The 21968-nt window shown below is 59.1% G+C and overlaps 1 protein-coding gene across 1 annotated transcript in view; it reads left to right on the top strand.

Moving 5' to 3' along the window:
- The first annotated feature begins 384 nt into the window (after positions 1-384).
- DTX1 (deltex E3 ubiquitin ligase 1) overlaps positions 385-21968 on the top strand; it is a 35222-nt gene continuing 13638 nt past the window's right edge. The window contains exons 1-3 of the mRNA XM_039218157.1: positions 385-527; positions 1020-2019; positions 18764-19472. Of these exons, the coding sequence (XP_039074088.1) occupies positions 1761-2019; positions 18764-19472 (968 nt within the window). The 5' untranslated portion in view covers positions 385-527; positions 1020-1760. The remainder of the gene's footprint in view (positions 528-1019; positions 2020-18763; positions 19473-21968) is intronic.

A 21968-nucleotide genomic window follows, 5' to 3' on the forward strand; every position in this document is an offset into this window, starting at 1 on the left:
GCGTTCATTAATTCAAGCATTTATTGAGCACCTAGTGGGTGCCAGGCCCTGGACTGGGCAGCTGGAATGTGAGGGCGACTAGGATTCAAGCAGGCCACCCACAGACACCTCACTCCAAGCCTGGCTTCCTGCACGGGGTTAGGAGACCTCCGGGGTCCCAGGTGGGGGCCTAGCCAAGGATTTGGGGCGCCCCAGGACGCGCTTGTCAGCGCCAGCGGCGCTTCGGGCCTCGGTCTGTCTCCTCCCCTTCCTCCTTCTCCGCCCCCTCCCCGCCCCTCCCCGGAGCTCGGCCGCGGCCGCCTCCCACCCGCGGGATCCCGGCGTCCAGAGCCGGCGCGTGCGTCCGTCGGTCGGCGGGGTGGTCTGTCCGCGCGCGGAAAGCCCAGCGCCCCGGCGTGCGGCGGCCGGGGGCCTGGGAGGGAAAGGGCGCGGAGGCGGGACCGCGGCGCCCTCCCACTCCGGGGGGAGCCCGGGAGGCGGCGGTGCCGAAGCGCCAGCGGAGAAGGAGGCAGCACAGCGGAGAGGCGGTGAGAGCGCGGGGTGCTGACGGACCCCACCCCCGGCTCCTGCGGGGGGCCGGCGCGCGCTCTGGGGAGGGCTGGGGAAAGGGGGAGGCTGGTTCCCCCAGGGCGGGAAGCAGCGACGATCCAGCTCCCGGCTTCGCCTACTAGGTGACGCGACCCGCGAGGGGCCCTGGGCCGCGCCTGCAGCGCGGCGCATCCCCGCGCAGCCCCGCGCACCCTGCGTCCCGGCTCCCGCGCGGGCCCCGGGGGAGGGGCGCGCTCAGGGAGCTGAGGAGGGGGCGCCACGGGCGTGGGGCCTCGGGAAATCGCGCCCCCGGCCCCTGCCCTCCCTTCAGGTCGGCCCCGAGGGAATGCGGGGCCGTGACCCCCTTAAGCCCCCCCTGCCGGCCCCCCATCGGTTCCCCATTGTTCTCAGCCGATCGCTCTCCCGGGAAGGGGGAGGGGGTGCTGCGCTCTCCTCTTAAAGGGCCCTCTCGCCTTCTTGTCTCCCGGCAGGTCGCGAGCACGAGTGGGGTGGGGCGTGCCCACGGGCCCCCGCCCCCCTCGTCCCCCCGCCCCGCGCCGGAGCCGCAGCGGAGCCGGCGGGCCAGGGGTCCGCGGCGCACCCTCTCCCGTGCGTTCTTCAGGCATCCAGGCCTACGAGGACGCCGTGTGAAGCAGGGACAGGGGGGACAGGGACGCCCCCTTCAGCAGGAGCCGTCGGAGGGGCGGACCCGAGACCAGGCGAGCAGCCCCACTGGAGCCAGGCTCAGGGTCTGGGACGCAGTTGCGAGCGCAGAGGGCCGGCCCGGCGCCGCAGAGCCAGCAGGCTGGCCCGGGCCTCCTGGGTGACAGGCCCTGCGTCGCTGGCTGGGAAGAAGTGACTGGAGCCGAGCAGGGGAGAGACTGGACCTAGAGTCGGGGCGGCTGCCTCACTCTCTTTCTGAGCCCAGGGAAGCAAGGAATTTAGAGCAGCGTGTCCCCATCCTAAAAAAGACACTTGCTTTCCAGAGCAGCGCCCTTTATCTGAGACAGCGCTGGGGAAAGGGGTCCTTGGAGCCTGGAACACCACCCCACGCTCCTTCACCTGGGGCCTCTGGGCCTCACAGAGGACCCGGGGCTGGAAAGGAGGCCTTGGGCTCTTGCGGCCCCTCCCCCGGGGAGAAAGGAAGTTCCCTGCCTTCTCCCGGGCCCAGGACCCAGGAGGAGCCGGGCGGCCACTGCGGGGTCCTGGCCCCTGAGGCTGCAGCAGCGGCCATGTCAAGGCCAGGCCAGGGCGTGATGATGCCAGTGAGCGGGCTTGGCTTCCCACCGCAGAATGTGGCCCGGGTGGTGGTGTGGGAGTGGCTAAATGAGCACAGCCGCTGGCGGCCTTACACGGCCACCGTGTGCCACCACATCGAGAACGTGCTCAAGGAGGACGCCCGTGGTTCTGTGGTCCTGGGCCAAGTGGATGCCCAGCTGGTGCCCTACATCATCGACCTGCAGTCCATGCACCAGTTCCGCCAGGACACAGGTGAGCAGACGCGTCCCCACCCCACCTGTCCGGCCAGGCGGACACTGGGACAGCAGCACCATCACTACCACAAAACACCACCTTTCGTGGCGGGTTGTTGAAATCCCCACAGCATCCCCGGGTAGGGCGACTGCAAGGCTGACCTGCTGGCCCAGCCCTGCTCACCTCCCGCAAAAGGGACAGCCTCGCCCAGTCCAGCTTAAGGTTGGGTTCCAGCCCGGCCTCTTCTATGAGTTGTAGGGCCCTGGCTGAGTTACATCTCCTCGCTTAGCCTCGGTTTCCTCATCGGTAAAATGGGCAGATCAGTGCCTCCCACAGCTATGCTCACTGAGCACAGAACCTAGAAAACAGGAGCACTCAGGAAAAGGGCTTTCCATCCACTTCCTCATTTGCTTTTTCTCCAATAATCACAGATACTAATACCCTTGAATTCTTCTTCTTCTTCTTCTTATCATCAGTCCCATTTTACAGATGAAGAAACTGAGTCTCACAGTAACTAAGTGATTTAAAAACTCACAGCTGGGATTTAAGCCCAGGCAGTTGAATTCCAGAGCCAACACTCTTGACTGGTTTCCTGTCCTAACCCCAGGCATTGGTGGTGTTGGGTCGGTGTGATGGTGGTGGTGGTGGTGTCGATGGTGGTGGTGGTGTCGGGGGGGGGGGGTGGCCATGACGGTGGGAGTGCTGACTGCGGAAGTGGTGGTGGCGGCGGTGTTGATGGCTGTGTTGGTGGTTACCTAGGGGATGTCGTGCCGGGTACAATGATGAAGGAGAGGATGAGGTTGGTAGCAATCTTGGTGGCTGTGTGATAGGTAACGATAGTAATAAAAATGGTGAGGTCCACGCTGGGCATTCGTGTTCTGGAGACATGCCATCCCTGCGGGGGGTCTCTCTGAGTCGTCGCTGGGGGGTCTCTGACAAGCCAGGTGGGCAGCGGGGGATGGTGAGTGCCTGCCTCAAGGAAGCCACCAAAGAATCCTTGGCATGTCTGACCCCCAGGGCCAGCTGATGGAGGTCTGGGGGGCTCCTGCGAGTCCCCGGTCGACGGAACTGCACCTGAGAGCCTTGGAGAGAGTAGGACACTCCCTGCTCTCCCAAGCTGTTCGAGACGGTAGCCACTAATGACATGCAGCTATTTAAATTTATGCCAATTAAAATTAAACTTTAAAATTCAGTTCCTCAGTCCCCCAGCCACGTTTCAAGTGCTCAATGGCCACATGTGTCTGAGAGCTGCCATGTTGGACAGCGTAGCTCCAGAACACTGTCATTATTACAGAAAGTTCTGGGGGGTAGCTACGCACTAGAACTTGCTTGGTGCCAACAGAGTGGTCACCAAAGTGTGGAAGCACAGATGAATTCATAATACGTGGTTTTAGTAGATCTGTGATGCCAAAGCTCCAGGCATTGAGGGCAGTCACTGGTGGTGCCAGGCACTTATTCATGCTATCATACAATCACTTATTGATCCCGCTGTGCATCAGACCGAATGCATGGAGTGCTGGAAAAATGCATGGAGCAAGACGGACAGGGTCCTGCGTAGAGGTTCACGGGTGGACCTATACTGGAGGCCCCAGGGAGCAAACAATCACATAATGCACAGATAATCAGCCGCAGGTCTGAGAACATGAAATAAACCCAGTGTCAGGGCAGGGACAGAAGATTAACCTCAGGAAGTGATGTGTGAATGGAAATATGAAGAATGAGGGACTGGGGGTGGTGTTCTAGGCAGAGGGAGCAGCGAGTGCAAAGGCCCTGTGGTAGGAAGGAGCAGAGTACATTCAAGTCCACTGTGTGAAGAGTGCAGTAAATGAGGGGAAGGTGGTGCAAGCCGAGGTTGGAGCAGGGCCTAGACAGCCATGAAAAGGGCTCTGAATTTTCTCCTGACAGTAGAGAAAATCACCAGGAACCCTCATGCCCATTCGTGCAGAGAGGCACTGAGCCGCTGATGGAGAAGTGAGAAATGCTAGGTGTCCCCTGCCGCATTCATCTGGTTTGTCCTCAGACCTTCTCTGCTGGAGGGCGGGGGTCTGACATCGGGAGGAGGTGGCTTTTCTCCTTGGCTTGGTGTTTGGCTTTCTGCAGGTTCAGGGCCAGCATTGGGTGTGGAAATTTTCCAGGGCCTGGCTCGGGGTCGGGAGGGGCGCTTTGAGGCAGGGATAACCCCTCCCGCGGCTGCCAAGTTGGCCGCTTGGTCTTTGATCCCCTCTTTCAGGCCCCTTCCCTTTCCTATTCCCAATTCCCTCCATTCCCCCCTTTCAGCAGGTACCCTCAATGGTGCCCCATTCAGGGCTCAGCCTTGCCGAATCCCCCAGAAGTTCAGCCTCAGCTACTTCCCTCCGCCTCCTCCCCTGAGCTGTTCACCCACACCTACCCCCCCACCGTTTGCCGGAAAAGGGAAAAACCACTCATCCCTCAACAGGCTCCTGGGAGCCTGCCAAGACCTCCCAGTGAGGCAGGAAGGCCTGGAAACCTGGGGGCTGGAGGGGGCCACCTTGGTTATGGAAAACTGCTGGAAGGAGGGGCAAAATGCCTCCCCAGCAGACACGTTATTCTGTGCTCCCCCACTTCTCCCAGAAGTAAAACAAGCCGAGAAAGGACATCGTGTCCTCAGTGTCGATGGCCCAGGGAAGAGCCCCAAGCAGGTGTCCTCAGCTCTCCAGGCCTCAGTTTCCATCTGTGAAATGAGTGAGAGCATCAGCTTGCTAGCGGGGTTGTTGGGTTGACAAAGAGAACCAGGCCTATTATTTTATCCCGCAAACGTTGACTAATCACCCACCATGTGCCTAACAGGTACTAAGCACTATAGATGCACGAGAAGTGGGTAGGAGGTCCTAAATCTTGTTAAAGTTTACGATTCTCTCTTGCATGCACTTTCTCCCTCCCCCCCACTCTCTCTCTCTCTCTCTCTCTCTCTCTGTCTCTTTCTCACCACCCCCCCACCATCACACACACACACAAAACAGTATAAAGTTATAAAACCAAAAGCTCACATGTATGTACTGAAACGAACACAGCTTCTCTCTAGGTTGTTGTGTTTTTTTTTTAATTTTTTTTTAATGTTTTATTTATTTCTAGGAGAGAGAGAGAGAGAGACAGCGTGAGCAGGGGAGGGTCAGAGAGAGAGGGAGTCACAGACTGAAACAGGCTCCAGGCTCCGAGCTGGCAGTCAGCACAGAGCCCGAGGCGGGGCTCGAACCCACGAACCGCGAGATCATGACCTAAGCGAAAGTCGGACGCTTAACCGACTAAGCCACCCAGGCGCCCCTCTCTAGGTTTTATAATTGTAAAATTCTTGATAAGGTCACTGAAGCTGACCTTTAACTTTTTGGGGGGGGTAAAGTGGCAGGTGCCTCAGCTTGGCTAGTGCCCTACTGCAGCTGATGGACTTTCTGATAAGGTCAGATAGTAATTATGTTAGCCTTTGTGGGCCATACTGACTCTGTTGTAAGTGCTCACCTCTTCCTTTGTAACATAGAAGCAGTCACAGACAGGGGGCCTGGGTGGCTCAGTCGGTTAAGCGTCCGACCTCGGCTCAGGTCATGATTTCATGGTTCTTGAGTTCAAGCCCCATGTCAGGCTCTGTACTGCCAGCTCGGAGCCTGGAGCCTGCTTCGGATTCTGTGACTCCCTCTCTCTCTGCCCCTCCCCCGCTCACACTGTGTCTCTGTCTCTCTCTCAGAAATAAACATTAAAAAAAAAAAAGCAGTCACAGACAGTAAGCCAATGAACAAAGGTGGCTGTGTTCTGATAAAACTCGTTATGGACGCTAAAATTTGAGTCTGCATAAATTTCGTAAGTTTCTTTTTTTCCCAACTACTTAAAAGTGTAAAAACCCCTCTTAGCTCATGAGCTATGCAAAAGCAGGCAGTGGGCAGGCTTGGCCCCCAGGCTACAGTTCACCAACCCCACCACCCCCTGCCCTTTGTGTTCTTAAGGGGGGAAGAGGTGCCTCACCCAGCACAGCACAGCACATAGAGGAATCCACGCCCCGTGGTGTGTGCCGAGGTGCATGTGTGTGCGTACGCAGCTCCAGCCCGCTTGTGTACCACCGACACGCAAGTGCCCTGTCTCTGTGTCTGTCGTGCAGCCAGCCGAAGGAAGCCCAGGTGTAAGGCTCGGACCACAGGAGGGGGGCCGGGCCCGGGTCCCATGGGGGCTGCTGTTTGTTCAGCCGGTGCCCCCTCACCTCTTTCCTGCTGGGCTGTTTTTATCGCTTGCCATGGGAGGTGAGGTTCCCTTTGAAGTTCTGCAGGTCCAGAGCCCACGTGTGGGGGGAGCGCTGTGACCCTGGGCCACGTGATGTCAGGGCACTCACCGCCGTGTCCCAGGCACAGGCTGGAAGGGAGAGCCAGACGTAGGCAGAGGGAGGAGGCGGGCGCCCTCTTCATGGACGTACGCTCTGCGATGCCGTGATCTCCTTGCTTGTCACACGCCGTTGCCCCAGAGCCTCCCTCGTCTTCCTTGGTGCTGAGCTGCCCCTGCCACAGACACGCCGAGATGTCACAAATGGGAAGCCAAGGTCGACGGGTTTGCCCAGGTGCTTGCAGCAGCAACAGGGGTGGCTTCCGCCAGCAGCGGGGAAACACTTTGGGAAGCCACAACGTCCCTGAAGGTTAATTGTCCCCCGCCCTGCTGTGGGGGTGACAGCGCACCCAGACCCCACAGTTTCCACCTGGTCCCCACAGCTGGACAGAGCCACTACTTGGCCACTTCCCAGACAACTTCCGGATCCCTCCCTGGACTTACGTGGCTGGGGACAGAGGGATGGCCAGCTTTCTGACTGTCTCCCACTCCCCCTTCCTCTGCTGCTAGACCGACGTGCGGCAGCCTTCTGCTCACCCTGTAGACGGGACAGCTGAGGCCGGGAGGGACCGGGCTGGAGACCGTCCCCAGGTGCTGTCCCCACGGCTCAAAGCGTGGTGGCTGTGCTAGCCTCCCAAACTGTAGACCTGGCATGACAGTTGGCAGCTGCTTTCAGTATCTCCCAAGCCTACGTCGTTCATTCTCCGGCCAGCTGGGGCTCCACTCAGCCCGGTCACTGCCCTGACGAGAATGTCCTTCTGAGGACTTGCTAAGGCCGTTGGGAACCAGTGGGACCACCCAGAGAGGGAAGCAGCCATCACCAGGGAAAGCACCGCCAGAAGTTAGACTCTTGGGCAGGCTATTGTGCGGCCCAGAGAAGGTGAGTGACTTGCCCAAGGTCACACGGCCATTCAGCCCCAAGGTGGAATCCAGGCCTCTCCGACAGGTCTCAGGGATGGAGAACAAGGTGACCTTCAGTGCTGGGCTGAGAGCGTCCCCTCCCCCTTCTCCCTTCAGAGCTCTGCTGGGACCTGTTGTCACGAGCGGCCTATGTAACCCCAGAGGCCTCCAGCACCAGCTCCTTAGCTACAGGACCCCTGGGGACCCTCTCCCAGCCGATACGGGAGGCTCCCACGGCTGGGCCTGACAGCAGAGGCGGGAAGGATGATGTATGTTTGGGCGGGGAGGGGCCCATCCCATGGTGGCAGCAGGTCCAGCTCATGTATTCGCGGGTGTCTCCCACTACCACCTGTCACACTGCCTGCATTCGCACCACTACAGACCCACCCCGTGGCCCCTGGCTGCTTCTCTGGCCCCAGATTTTTTAAGTTTATTTATGTATTTTAAGAGAGAGCACGCACACACTTGCACACAAGTGAGCAGGAGAGGGGCAGAAAGAGACAGAGAGGGAGAGAGAGAACCCCAAGCAGGCTCCGAGCTGCCAGCACAGAGCCCCACACAGGGCTTGATCCCATGAACTGTGAGATCATAACCCGAGCCAAGAGCCAAGATCAAGAGTCGGACACTTACCCGACTGAGCCACCAGGGCTCCCCTCCACGAGCCTCTTCTGATCATGTAAACCCATCTTCACTTTTATTTGACAGTCCAATGGTGCCTTCTCGGTAACAGGCACTTGGCTGGGTCCTGGGGACTCAGAGAGAGGGACAGGACCCTTGCCAGAGTGGTTTCAGTGTCTTGTGAAGGCAGAGGCAGCCGCATAGCGTGGGAATAGCCACTGAACCCTCTGACTCCGATATAGAGCTGAACTGAACTGCAGCTTGGCTAGCTGTGTGCCCATGGGCAAACCTCTTAACCTCTGGTAGCCTCAGTTCCCTCCCTGTAAGGCGGGAATAACAATAGTCCCTATCTGAGAGGGTTGTCGTGATGATTAAATGAGATACTATAGGTAAGAACATGAAGAATATTACTCTGCACATAGTTATCATGCCTGCTCAAGTAGGAAAAAGAGTTAAATGCTTCACAGGAGAGGTACGGGTTGCCTTTGGCCAGGTGATGTGGGCAGCATGTGCCTGGGGGCTTCGAGAGAGAGGACTTCCTTGAGGCGGCGTCCTCAAAGAGTCTGTATTGTTCGAGGAACACTTCTAGGTGGAAGAAACTGCAACGGCAAGGTCCTGGAGGAGACCTCAGGCCTGGGTGGAAGAGGGAGGCTGTGATGGAAGAGGGGAGGGGTAAGGGAAGCCTCTTGGGTCCCACTGGGCATCGCCAGGCTGCCAGCTGCTGCCCTTTAGCGGGCGGGCCCCAGGGGACCCAGAGCCATGCTGAAGGACCAGCCTCGTTAATCACGGGCCCTTGGAGGCCAGAGCTGCAGCATGCTCGGGCCAGGGGGAGGGGGAGTGGCTGATGCAAGCATATCCTACAGTCCATCGGACTCCCTCCACCCAGCCAGTGGGCATCACCCCATTTTACACACAGCAAAGCTGAGGCCCGGTGACCGGGGGGCCACCTGCCGGAGCGACGGTGGGACATTCAGACCCAGGTCTGCAGCGCCCACTCCCAGGCCAGGCCTGGCGGCCTAGCACCTTGGACAGCGCCACCAGCGCCCTGCGCAGGCCTGCAGGGGTGGCTTGCCCCGCGGATCCTGGGTCGGATCCTGCTCACAGCCAGCGCCTTCCCTCTCCTCTCCTGTCCCCTGCCCCTCCTTCACCCTCTCCATCCTTCCCTGCTTTCTCCCAGCCCCCAGCCTCCTCTTTCCAAGGGAGCTGTGGAGTCCAGCCCAGACGTGAGGGAGGTGATGAGCGCTGTGGCGGGGAGGGGATGGAGATGACGGGTTCTGTCCGGCGTGATGGAGGCTGGGACGCAGACAAGGGGTGAAGGGGGAGGCATGGGAGTCCTGGTGGGGAGGTGAGAACACATGACTGGGGGGTAATGGGGAGGGTCAGGGGTGGGGAGCTGGGGGGTGGGACTGTCCCAGCGGCGGGGCCCACTCGGGCCGTGGGCGGTGGGGTCCCTAGCTCCCCTCCCCAGTGTGGACTTCTCAGGGCGTGCAGGGTGCTCAGGGCCCCCCCAGGCTCCCCCCCAACACCCGCGTCTCCCAGGGCCTCCCCCCCCACTACTCCTACATCACACCCCAGGCAGCTACCCCCAGCACAGCCTCCAGGCCCACGCAGCCTCCTGATGGACACAGACACCCCCACCAGCCCCTGGCCGCCGCCGCCGAGGACACGGGGCCCCAAACCTGGAACTGCGGGTGAGACCCGGGCCCCAGGTGCCCTTCCCAGCAGCTCTCTGGGAGTGGGGGGTGGGGTGCAGGCACTCCCTCCCTGGGCCCCCCTTTTCTCCTCTGTAATGTGGGCCCAACAACAGTACCTATCACGTGGGATTGTGGTCGGTATTACCCCCTTCATTCATGCAGTAGGAATGTAATGAGCACCTAGTACGGGCCAGGCACTGTCCTAGGCCCCAAGGACGCAGCAGCAAACAGGACAGACAAGCGCTTTTCCTCAAGGCCCTTCTGTCCGGTGTGACACAGGAGGCCAGGCACCAAGGAGGTCCCAGGATGTGGGGCTGCTCCTGACCTTGGGGCCCCAGGAACTACCAGGCTGGGGGCTCAGTCTCCTCTGGCTCCTCCGTGGCTGTGTCCTTGCTCTGCCTCCCCGGCTAAGCTCCTCTCCCTCTCTGGGCTCCTCCCATTGTGCCTCTGGAGCTGCTCCAGGCTGCCACCTCCACCTGGCCAGGCAGTAGTAGCAGGCGGATGACGTGGTATGGGAGGGAGGCTGGCACCCGGCCCTGGAGCTGAATGTCCTGAAATGCAGAACAAAGGACCAGGCAATCAAAGGAGGCAGCGCTGGCGGCCAGGACAGCCCTGCCAACAGCTACAGCATAGCCACCTCTTCTCCCGGTGACAGGCTGCGCCCGCCGCTGCTGGGCCTTTGTCCCCTCTCCCTCCAGCTACAAGCAGAGCCAGCCAGAGGAAGCCTCAGTTTACCTGAAATCACACCCTCATGGGGCCTTCCTAGGCTCCTCCGTTCCAGGGAACAAAGGTTCATTCCTGCCAACGTGTTGGTCACCTGCTACTGTGGAAGTAAGAGGAGGGGTCTGGGCTCCAATTTCCGGGTGATTAGGGCCAAGTCTCTGTCCCTCTCTGGGACCCAGTTCCCCCGTCTTGACAGAGGCTGATGCTTACAGAGCCTGGGCAGCTAATAGAAGTGTGTGCAGTGGCCGGGAAGGCAAAGGTTTTCAACTGTCGTTCTCTAGTGCCTGGTACACATTAGGTGTTCAATAAATACTACAAAGCATAAATGCGGTGACCATGACTCAGTTTCTGCTAACGGTTGCCAAGGAGGTCAGTCCCTCTGGCCACGTCTTTGGATATTTTGGGATTTTTGGAACCCAGACTTGAGTGAGTCTACCCCAGTTTTTAAAGGCAGGTCATATATATTTTTTTTTTAATGTAAATAGCATGCGGACCATAACAGACTTGTATCCACCACTAACTTGCAGTCTCCAGGCTCGTCATCTATAGTATTCAGTTAGGTTCACTTGTGTGTGTTTGGTCCTTCCTTCCTTCCTTCAGCCAGCATTTTCCAAGGGCCTATGCCTAGGTTCCCGGCTATCAGGGGATGCTAAGGTGGCTGAAAGCCTGCCCAACCTTTGAGAGGCACCCAGGCTGGAGGGAACACAGTCTCAATATTTTAGCGAGCTACATGCTTTAAAGGGGTGCTATGGGAGCCCCAAGAAGGGTGTGAGTCTCCTTAAGTATGGCCGGAAGTTCCCAAGAGGGTAGTGCTTGAGCTGAACCAGGAAGGTTGCTTGGGAACCCAGCAGGGAGGAAAATGGGGTGGGTGAATAGGACATTCTAGACTGAGGGAATGGCACGTGCAGATACTCGGACGCATAGCCCTGCACAATGTGTTCAGAAAATAACTAGAGGTTTAGTGTGGTGAGAGTGTGAGACTGTATCATAGACAGCTTGTGATGGGTCAGAGATGGGCTGAAAGAGCTTAGACTGATTTCTAAGGGCACTAGGGAGCTATTGATGGGTACTGAGCAGAGGGGTGATGTGATCAGACTTGAGTTTGGCTCTGGCTGCCAAGTGAGAAAGGACTGCAGGGGGCAGAGGCTACTGCAATAGTCTAGGTAAGAAGCTGGTAGTGGCAGTGGAAGTGGGTAGAAGTTCAAATCCAGCTGGGTTCTATCCTGGCTCAGTAACTTTGTAGCTGTGTGACTCTGCGCAAGTCACTTCACCTCTCTGTGCTTCAGCACTTGGGCGAGGCAATGATATTAACGGTGCTGCTCTGCGGATTGTTGTGTGGATTAAGAGTTGACTTACGTGAAGCACTGAGTGCTGTCTGTTTCAGAGGTGAGGAAGGAGAGACTCAGAGCAGTCAGGTCAGTTGCCCGGGGCCACACAGCGCTCCAGGAGATGGAGACTGTCTGCTCCTTCTGTTCCCTGCCGCTCGTTTCCGTGCCAGGGGGTCTGAACCCCGTGTGCTAGAAGCCAGGTGACCGAGAAGCCCCGAGCATAGGCCATGAAGTGGGCACATCCAGCTGCCAGCAGCCTCTGGGACAAGGGCCTTTCGAACTCGATTTGCAGGCAGTATCCTGAGTGCCGGGCAGCCCCTTGGCCTTCCTCGGCCCTCCCCTCTCCCCTCCATTGCCCTGGCCTGGCTGCCAGCCCACCCGGGGGAGCCTGGGCCAGCTTCAAACGTGCAGAAACCGCTAATGGGCCTCAGCGAGCCTGACGAGTCCCCTGGGAGAGTTTGAAGGGAAACAGAACACCGCGGGATTATTGATCACAGCTGGGAGGGCAGGGGCGGGGCGCCCGGGGGCCACCCCTGCAGGCGATTCAAACCCCAGCCCGGCCTCTGCCCTAGCCACGCCTCCTCATCTTCTCTGGGAGCCTGAGTTTCCCCATCTTCCGTCTTCCGAGTGGGGCCTACAGGAGTGCTCAAAACCCCTAGGGCTGCCGTGGAGATTAGGGGGTGCCTGTAAACCCCCAGGGACAGGAGCTGATAAATCGGGCTGGGATTACAGCTGCTGTTGCTGCTGTGGAGGGAGCTGGCCGGCCATGCAGACAGTCGGTGAGGGTTGAGGGAGAGGACCTCTATCCTGGAAGGTCCTCAGCCCCGTGCCTTGCCCGACCTCCATGCCTCAGTTTCCTCCTCTGGAAAATGGGTTGGTGGCAGTAGAGCGGAACAGTAAAGGGAACAGCGATGGGAGTCAGGGTAGGAGTCTGGCTAGACCACTCGCTTGCATGTAACCTTGGGCACGTTCCTAAGCCACTGTGCCTCCGTTTCCTCACCCCTGACACGGGGTAATAATATCCCTACCTCTTGGGGCTGTCGTGAAGATCGCACACGTTTACAGGGGCCTGGGTCATACAAGCATGTTCTCTGACTGCATCCTAGCGGTACTACGGTTATTCTTGGGCTGGTGGAGGGGTCAGGAAAGTCCCTCCCTGGGGCCTGGCAGCCAGTGGGTGCTCAGCTCATGTTCAACCCACTGGCCAGCCCCTGGTCACAGGCCTCAGCCTGGAGCAGGACTCCTCCAGCGGACAGGAAGTCCCGTGGCTACCTCCCGGTCCCACAGAGCCCTCCCTCCTGGGGAGGCCCCTGGGGGCCCCCACACTGAGATCACTTCCCTCCAGGAAGCCACCTCCCCCTGTGCAAGGGAGGAGTTCCCTGCTGGGCCTTGGGGCTGGCCCAATCCAGGGAGGGACCCTCTAGCGTCTGAGGGTAGGCAGGAGGGCCTGGGACCCTCCCTTCTCTCCAGAATGTCAGCTGAGACACGCACACAGCCCACCCCCAGGAAGGGGGTCAGATCAGCCCCACATTCTTCGGGCAGAAACCTCACAGCTAAACACAGTGAGTGAAGCTGAGGTAGTGAGTCCCCCATTGTTGGAGAGATCCCAGGCTGGGCAACCATTTAGCTGAGTTGAACCCTTGAGAACCAGTCCGACCTGGCCTTTCCTTTCCTTCACGAATGGAGCGTCAGCCCCAGCTCTCCCGAAGTTCCACTGCTCTGGGCCTCAGTTGCCTCATCTGTAAAACAGGAATAATCCTGGCCTCTCCCCGGAAGGAGGGATAAAATGAGTTAGTGAAGGAAAGTGCCGGACACAGCATCTGGCACACAGTGGTGCTCAATAAATGCTAGCTCCGTTGCTTGCTGTAGCCACTGTCTGCCCCCATCCTCTCTCCTCCCCCCTCTTCCCTGTCTCTTGTCTTCTCTGACTCTCCCTGACTGTCTCAGTCTCTAGGTTTGGGGTTTTGTTTCTTTCTGTCTCTCACCCTCGGTCTCCCTCTCTGCCCCCCACCCCCACCCCTGCTTTCCTTCTCTCCGCCTCAGCATTTCCCATTTTCATCTTGGTCTCCCTATGGTAGTGTCTCTGTGCATGTGTGCCTCTCTCTGTCTCTCTCTGCCTCTCCCCCCTCGTCTCTCGCTCTGTTTCCATCTCTCTCATGGTCTCTGTCCCAGGCATGAACTGCTGAAGGGCGGCTGTGGCCATGGCTCATGTCAGCACGTTTAGCTCCTAAAGTCCTCCCGCTGACATTTGGCCAAAGCCCCTTTCCCCTCAGCTCAGAGGGAACAAGATTGCAATTCTTCGACCAAACATTCCTTTTATAATTCCTTTCTTTAATGTTTATTCATTTTTTGAGAGAGAGAGAGAGAGAGACAGAGCGTGAGCAGGGGAGGGGCAGAGAGAGAGGGAGACGCAGAATCCAAAGCAGCTCCAGGCTCTGAGCTGTCAGCACAGTGCCTGACGCGGGTCTCGAACCCACGAACTGTGAGATCATGACCTGAGCCGAAGTCAGACGCTTAACCGGCTGAGCCACCCAGGCGCCCCTCAATCAAACATTCCGGGTGCCCTGGAAGCCCACAAGGGGGTGGTTTGCTCGAGACAGCCCCGCTGTGCCCCCAGGCCCCCAGCTTCCCAGGCTGAAGAGCCTCCGGCCCCATCTTAGACCCATTGTTCTGGCCCAAAATCTAGGCCACGGCCACTGGGCAGGAGAAGCGCCCCCGCCCCCTTGGAAATCTGAAGATCGAAGCGCAGGCAGGTCAGCCGCCCCCTCCTCCCCCTGGGGCCTGGTCCACGGCCAGTGCGAGCCCGAGGTGGCCAGCCAGGCAGGCGGGCAGCAGCGGGCACCGCAGGGTGGAGGGCCCGGCCGGGCAGACGGCTGCTGCCCTAATTACTCCAGCTCTCCAGGTTCCAATCTCGTTTGAAAAGGACTCCAGGGACGCAGCCTTTAATAACTACCAGTAAACAGGCAGGAAAATCAATACCTGGTAAATAGAGCCCTGGAGAGAGGGCCGCCTGGGCCGCCTGGGCCTGGCCTGCTGGGAGGGGCCTTCGGAGGCCTTTGTTGCCGAGCTGGCCAGCGCCGGCCTTCGGAACCCTGTCCCCCCGCCCCCCGGGGACCCTGTGTGCACTTTGGCTCCTGCGGCCTCCGCTCCCCCTCCACCGAAACCAGTAGCTTGCTGCATCTGTTGCAGACACCTCCTTTGCGCCCGGCTTTGTGCCTGGTGCTGGGAACACGGGTGGATCCGACCTGGTTCTTGTCCTCCTGAAAATCATCAGCCAGTGAGGGAGAGGACACACAAAAATGAACTGACAACACAAGGACGTGTGCCAGTCACAGCAGCAGAAACACGAAAGCACTTCCGGGAACGGGGTTTTGTTGGGTGAATAGGAGTTCACCGAGCGAACAGGGGCTGGGCGAGGGGGGCTGTGGGTAACGTATGACGTAATAATAACAGCTGTCTTAGTTAATGTTCACTGAGCACTCACGGCGGCCGCGCGCTCTGCTGAGCACCTGTGCTGAGCGTTGTCTTATTCTGTCCTACGGTAATTCTCTGGGGTATGTATTAATACGCTCATTTTGCAGATGAAGACACTGAGGCTATGTGTGGAGCCAGGGTTTGCGTATGGCCGGGGAGACTTCTGAGTTGTTTCTCTCGACTGCTTAAGTCTACACCTCCCGCCTCTGCCCCTACCCTGCCCCGCTCAAGGCTTGATGCACAGAGGTTGGTTAAATAAAGCAAGTTCCCAGCCTTTCCTTTACCATCCAGGGGTTACAACCCTCCAGGAGGCTCATGGCCGTGCTTCAGGGACACCAGGCCCGAAGATCATCTCTCATGAGCCCTCATTTTGCGGGTGGGGAACCAGGCTCTGCGAGGGGACCAGCACCCAGGAGCAGGGCAGGAACGGGACCCAGAAAGGTTCCCTACGACCCCCCTCCCAGGCCTGCCCTGGGGGACCACAGCGTCCAGGAAAAAAATCAATATGCACACACTCCATTAAAATGATAAATCAGGCATCAGAATAAGGCAGCCTGAGAGGCCCTGGGCCGGGGGGTGGGGGTGGGGGGCTTCATAGGATTGGCTTGAACAATATAGGAGTTCTGGGATGTCACCCTCACTATGTCTGTCTCACGGTGATGGCTTCGAATCTGTGCCTCGGCTTTCCTGGCTCTCACCCCTCTGACAGCAGAGGGCCAGCTCTCTCAGACCCGAGTAGGGACCCAAGTGGAATTCAAGGATAGTCTGTGCTCAGGAGAAGCCTGAACGAGGCAGGGGGACGCGGGGGCCTCTGGAAGCTCCATGGAGGGCCCGCACCCATCTGGTTGCAGACCCCTGATCCAGGCGCCAAGGAACTGTGCCCGTTAGCAGCGGAAATGCCCTCCGTGTTGTGAGGGCCTGCTGCCCGTCAGGCGCTGTGCTTGACGCGGGGGACACGGCAGTGAGCAAAGGGGTCAAGATCGCCGACCTCTGGGCCGACAGCCTCGTGGGAAGAGAGGGGAAAAAAAAAAAGGTGTGCAGAATAAATTATCATATCGGGTAGTGGCGAGCGCTAGGAAGAAAAAGCAAGAAGTTGGCACTAGGGACAGCTGTGTTAGAAGGGCGGTCTGGCAAAGTCTTCCTGAAGAGGTGACCTCTGAGCAGAGGCCTGAAAGGAAGGAAACCGTGAGAGCATCCGGGACCCACAGAGTCCTATTCCAGGTAGAGGGGACAGCAGGTACTTGGCGCACTGGAGGAATGGCAAGGCCAGGGCGGCTGGAGTGGAGTGAGTGAGAGGGAGGTGGTTAGGTGATGAGTCAGAGAGAAGACGACCGGACCCTGTGGCCTCATGGGACTTGGTCGGAGCTTTGTAGACAGCGTGGAGTTTGGTGGGTCGTAGCGAGGACTCTGGCTTTTACGCCAGGTGAGAGGGGCGCTTTGGGAAGATTTTGAGCAGGAGAATTTTAATCCGATTTGCACAGAACAAGATCCCTCTGGCTGCCGTGTGGGGAACGGACTGAAGATGGCAAGGGAATAAGTAGAGACTAGTCTCGAGTCTACTGCAACAGTCCAGGCAGGAGAGGGTTAGGGTTTAGACCAGGGAGAATCAAAGCAGTGAGGAGCAGTGGTCAGGTGTGGGATGTTATTTGAAGGTAAAGGAGGTGACTGGCTTCACTAACAGACTGGGTGTGAGGTGTGAGGTTAAGTCAGGGATGAGTCCACGTTTTGGGGCGGGGGCGGTATTGGTGCCGGGGGCAGCCGGCAGAATAGAGCTACCAGCAGCTGCCACGGGGGGCGCTTCATGGGGAGCAGATTTAGGGCGGGGAGAGACCAGAGCTCTGCTGTAGCAGAGTTTGAGATGCGTGTTGGACTTCCCGTAGGAAGGTGCCCAGGAGGCAGCTGGGCTGGCTTGTGCCCATTTTAGAGATGAGACAGTTGGAGCCCAGGGATGTTGAGTCACCTGACCACAGTCACAGAGCTGGCGGGTTGGGAAGCTGGGCCGTGAAGTGAAATCTGTCTGCCTCTGAGCCCTGGGGCCCAACCCGGATCCTGGGCTCTGTGGCTATTCTCACCGAATCCTCCCAGCAGCTCGGTGTGAGGGGGGCGGGGTGGGTCACGGGTTAGCGTCACCTGCTTTTTCGAGATGGGGCCACCAGGACCTGGGGAGGCAGGAGGGACCTGCCCACTGTTGGCAGTCGAGCGTGGAGCCTTCCTGCAGATGTGCCCAGTGAACCCAGCAAAGCAGTCCCTCTACAGTGGCCCCAAGGCACAGAGCAGGCTAAAGCCTCTGAGAAGTCCTGCAGCCTGGACCTTGCCTTAGCTCTGTTTCACGCAGGGTCCCATGGAGCCTTGCTCTCGGGGAGCTCCTGGAGCTTTGGGAAACATGAAGCAGTGATCGGGAGCGAGACCTCAGTGCCCTCAGCTTTTAAATGGGGGCACGAATACTCACCTGGCTGGGGTTATGTGGGAATGTGCATTTTGAATGCTCACTTAGCATGGAGCCCTTGAAAGGGCAGTCAGCAAATGTGTGTTAAAGGAAGGAACAGGGGCGCCCGGGTGGCTTAGTCGGTTAAGCGTCCGACTTTCGCTTGGGTCATGATCTCACGGTTTGTGGGTTCGAGCCCCGCGTCGGGCTCTGTGCTGACTGCCAGCTCAGAGCCTGGAGCCTGTTTCAGTCTGTGACTCCCTCTCTCTCTGACCCTCCCCTGCTCACGCTGTCTCTCTCTCTCTCCTAAAAATAAATAAAACATTAAAAAAAAAAAAAGGAAGGAACAAATGAACAAACAGATGAGTGAAAAACAAAGGAATTGGTGGGCGAAGGGATGGACAGAGGGAGGAATTAGCAAAAGGCAGGAAGGGATACAGGAGTCACCAACCCCCACATGGATCAGTATCTGAACTAGTGGATGCAGCGGTACATTCAGCAAATATCTATTGAGTACCTACTGCGTGCAGGCGCTGAGATTACAGCGGTGAGTAAACCAAAGTCCCTGCCTTGGTGACGTTCTAGTGAGAGGAGACAGAAGACAAGATAAATAGGTAAAATATAACTTATGCCAGATGGAGAAAACCGAGCAGGGATGGAGAGAGAGGAAAGGAAGTCTGTGGAGGGGTGGCACATTCTTAACTGGGGTGGCGGTAACTGAGGGAATGACTGAATGCATGAATTACATTACCGAGTGAGAAAAAAAAAATGTATCAATGAGAACCGTAGGGAATGGCTACCGGCATGGCTGAAGGATCTAATGAAAGACCGAGTGAATGAATGAACCCGGGGAAGATATGAATGCAGGACCTAGGGCATGAATGAATGAAGGAGCCAGTGGAAGAATGATTGAGTGAATAGAGGAATTAGTGCTTGAATTAAAGCACCGATGAGAGGATGGATGAAGGAAGCTCGGGATGCGTGAGCTAAGGGAGGCCGGGAGGCCAGCATGACCCTCCCCCGCCCCTCCCCCACCCCGGCTGCATGGCCCCGGCTGCCTCTGCTCCCCGCGCGTGCCCCCAGCAGCCCCCATCCCTGCTCGCCCTTCCCAGCCCCCCAGGCTGGTGACCACCACTACCTGGGTGTCTGTCTTGACCCTGGAGAGGTGGGGGGGAGGGGCGCGCCCAGCATGGCCCCCACCCCCGCTCTGCTGCCTCTGGTTGGGGGTGGGGAGGCGGGGGGGGGCTCTCTCTGACCGCCCCTCCCCCTTGTGAGCGCAGGCACCATGCGGCCGGTGCGGCGCAACTTCTACGACCCGTCGTCGGCGCCGGGCAAGGGCGTCGTGTGGGAGTGGGAGAGCGACGGCGGCGCGTGGACGGCCTACGACATGGACATCTGCATCACCATCCAGAACGCCTACGAGAAGCAGCACCCGTGGCTCGACCTCTCGTCGCTCGGCTTCTGCTACCTCATCTACTTCAACAGCATGTCGCAGATGAACCGCCAGACGCGCCGGCGCCGCCGCCTGCGCCGCCGCCTGGACCTGGCCTACCCGCTCACCGTGGGCTCCATCCCCAAGTCGCAGTCGTGGCCCGTGGGCGCCAGCTCGGGCCAGCCCTGCTCGTGCCAGCAGTGCCTGCTGGTCAACAGCACGCGCGCCGCCTCCAACGCCATCCTGGCCTCGCAGCGCCGCAAGGCGCCCCCCGCCGCCCCGCCGCCGCTGCCGCCGCCGCCGCCGCCGCCTCCGGGAGGGCCGCCCGGCGCGCTCGCCGTGCGCCCCAGCGCCACCTTCGCGGGCGCCGCGCTCTGGGCCGCGCCCGCCGCCGGCCCCGCCGAGCCCGCGCAGGCCCCCGGGGCGGCCCCGCGGAGCCCGAGCGTCCCCGGCGGCGGCGGCGGCGGCGGCGCGCCCACCCCGGGGCAGAACAACCTCAACCGGCCCGGGCCTCAGCGCGCCGCCGGCGCGAGCGCACGCGCCTCCATCCCGCCGGGGTAAGACGGGCCCCGGGCGCAGGGTGGCGGCCCTCCGGGGCTAGCAGCGCAGAATCACACTGATGCTAACGGTCACAGGCGTCAGTAAATTCTAGCATCTAGTAAATAGTTGCTTTGTGCCAAGCAGTAATTAAAGCACCTCAGCGCGTTCCCGCGGGTTTACCTCCCCGCACAGGGACGCTGCCTGCGAGGTGGGTGCGGTCATCATCCCCAAGGTCCGGAGGAGGACACCGAAGCACAGGGAGGGCCCGTAACTACCCCGAGGTTGCACAGTTCACAAGCCGTGGGGCTATAGCGGCAGCAGCGCGTGTCTTCCACGCCTGTCGCTTGCTAGCTCGCCTGTCTGCCGCGGCTCGTTCATTACCCCAGACAGTTCTCTCATGCCCATGCTGCAGCTGGGGAGGCTGAGGCCGGGAGAGGTATGCTACCTTCTGACAGGCCCCCAGCCCGAGAGCGGGGGTTGGAATTCAGAGTCTGTGTGGTGTCGTCTTGGAGTTCTCAGACGGTTTCAGTCCCTCCCCTGGACTCTGCCCGTCCTGTGGAGGCCACAGCGCACACTAGCCACTTGCTCAGAATATGTCCCCTATAGGCCACACCTGGAATGTCACCATTACTTCGGGCTAATGTGGTTTTCCGCCGCTCCAGAGAGTCCCAGGTGACCTGGGTTGGCGGCGGCAGGGGGTGGTAGATAATGGAGAAGTCAGGCCCCCAAGAGCCAGCCTCTCTGTTCTCGTTTTGGCCAGAGCAGCCCTTTATGGAGTCTCCTGCGAATTGGCTTTCCCAGCAGGATTTCACTGGGGAAAGGAACCCCCCATCATACCAAATATGGAAATTCTCCACTGAAGCTGTCCCAGGCCCCCAGACCCAGGAGGCTGTCACCTGCCGGCCCTGAGCCCCGTCTCCATCAGTCTCAGCCCAGAGTGGGAATGAGAAGGAAGAGCAGAGACCTTGACCTTAAGACAGACCAGAAGGGGAAAGACCAGGTGGGGGGGTGGGTCACGGTGCCCCAGAGGAGGGTGGGCACCACATGCCAGCTCTGCTTAGATCACTGTGGTGTGGCCCAGGGAAGACCAGCAAAGGTCGGCTTGGATACAACCTTTGAGGTCACCACGTGCATGCAGGCTTCCTCTTTTACCAAGGGAAACTGAGGCCTGGAGAAGGGAAGAGACCCTAAAACGGCTGCCTTGTCCGCCTCTGTCCCTTTGAAAGTGACTGCTGACTTTCAGGTCCCCTCTCAGCCAGGAGGTCTGAGGCGTCCTCTTCCCCTTCACCGAGACTCAGCCTCATCATCTGGCAAATGGGGACAGGATCTCCACTGTGTGGGGACGACACCATGTGCCTGAGCGTCTCCTCATCGCAGTTGAGGAGACTCCTCAACTCCTCCTTGCCTAGCGCAGCAAGGGCAGTTAGGACTCCGGTCATCCGGCGAGAGGGTCGGTGCGGGGGCCAGGGAGCCACCGCCAGGGCGACAAGCAGAGAAGTCCTCCTAATTCTTCAGGTGGCCTGCACCAGCTGCCCCCTGCCTCCCTCACCCTTCCCTGCGCCCTCACCTCGGGTCATTCCTCTGCGGGAGGGGGTGAGCGTGAGCGGTGGTGACCAGCAGAGGTGCATCTTGTGTGCTCCCAGCCTCAGGCAGGCCCCGTGCCAACAGAGAGGAGCCCCCAGGCGGCCAAGAAGTCCTCCTGAGGAGGCGCTGCAGGAGGGAGGAATAGAATAGAATAGAATAGAATAGAATAGAATAGAATAGAATAGAATAGAATAGAATAGAATATCCTGGCGAGTGTCCTACATAGTGACCGCAAGTAAGCACCGTTCCAGGAGCTTTGTGCAACTCTCCCACGTGTGTTCAGTGGGTCTGCAGGTGAAGTGAATGTCTTAGTCATGGCTGAACTTCATACAATCCACGGTTTCAGAGCGGGCTGGGAATTACTCAGCTTTTATTGCTCAATATTAATTCTCCAAATATGTACTGAGGGTGTGTGTTCACAGGACTGAGCAAGACACATGGGGCCCAGACTGGGGTGGGGAGATGGGCATACGGCAAGTAAGCGAGTAAATGAACACAGTCGCTGGAGAGAGAGGGAAGCGCTGGGGACATAGCGGGGCAGGGGGGTATATGGTGGAGAGGGAATGAGGTGGTCCAGGATGGCCCCTCTGAGGAGGTAGTCAGATCCGAGAAAGGCTGTTCCTTGTAGAGGGAACAGCACATGCAATCTCAGGGGCGCTTGGAGAACAGGGCACAGGCAGGGAATGGCTGGGGGTGTGAGGTGCGGGTCAGGAGCAGACCATCCGGGGCAGCGGCCTTGCAGGTGCAGGTGGAGGTGGGAATGAGCCCAGCGGGTTCCGGACCCCATACAAGGATGGAGGTTTCCTGCTGAAACAGCAAGGGCTGATATTTCTCCCAAGTGGGGGGTACAGAGCCAGTGTGGGGGCCTTAGGGGAGCCGGGCTTGGTGCCACCCACAGTGGGGATCTATAGAGTGTGCTTGAGCTCGAG

This window comes from Hyaena hyaena, unplaced genomic scaffold (assembly GCF_003009895.1).
Source record: "Hyaena hyaena isolate Hyena2069 unplaced genomic scaffold, ASM300989v1 scaffold_0, whole genome shotgun sequence".
Taxonomy (NCBI): Eukaryota; Metazoa; Chordata; class Mammalia; order Carnivora; family Hyaenidae; genus Hyaena; species Hyaena hyaena.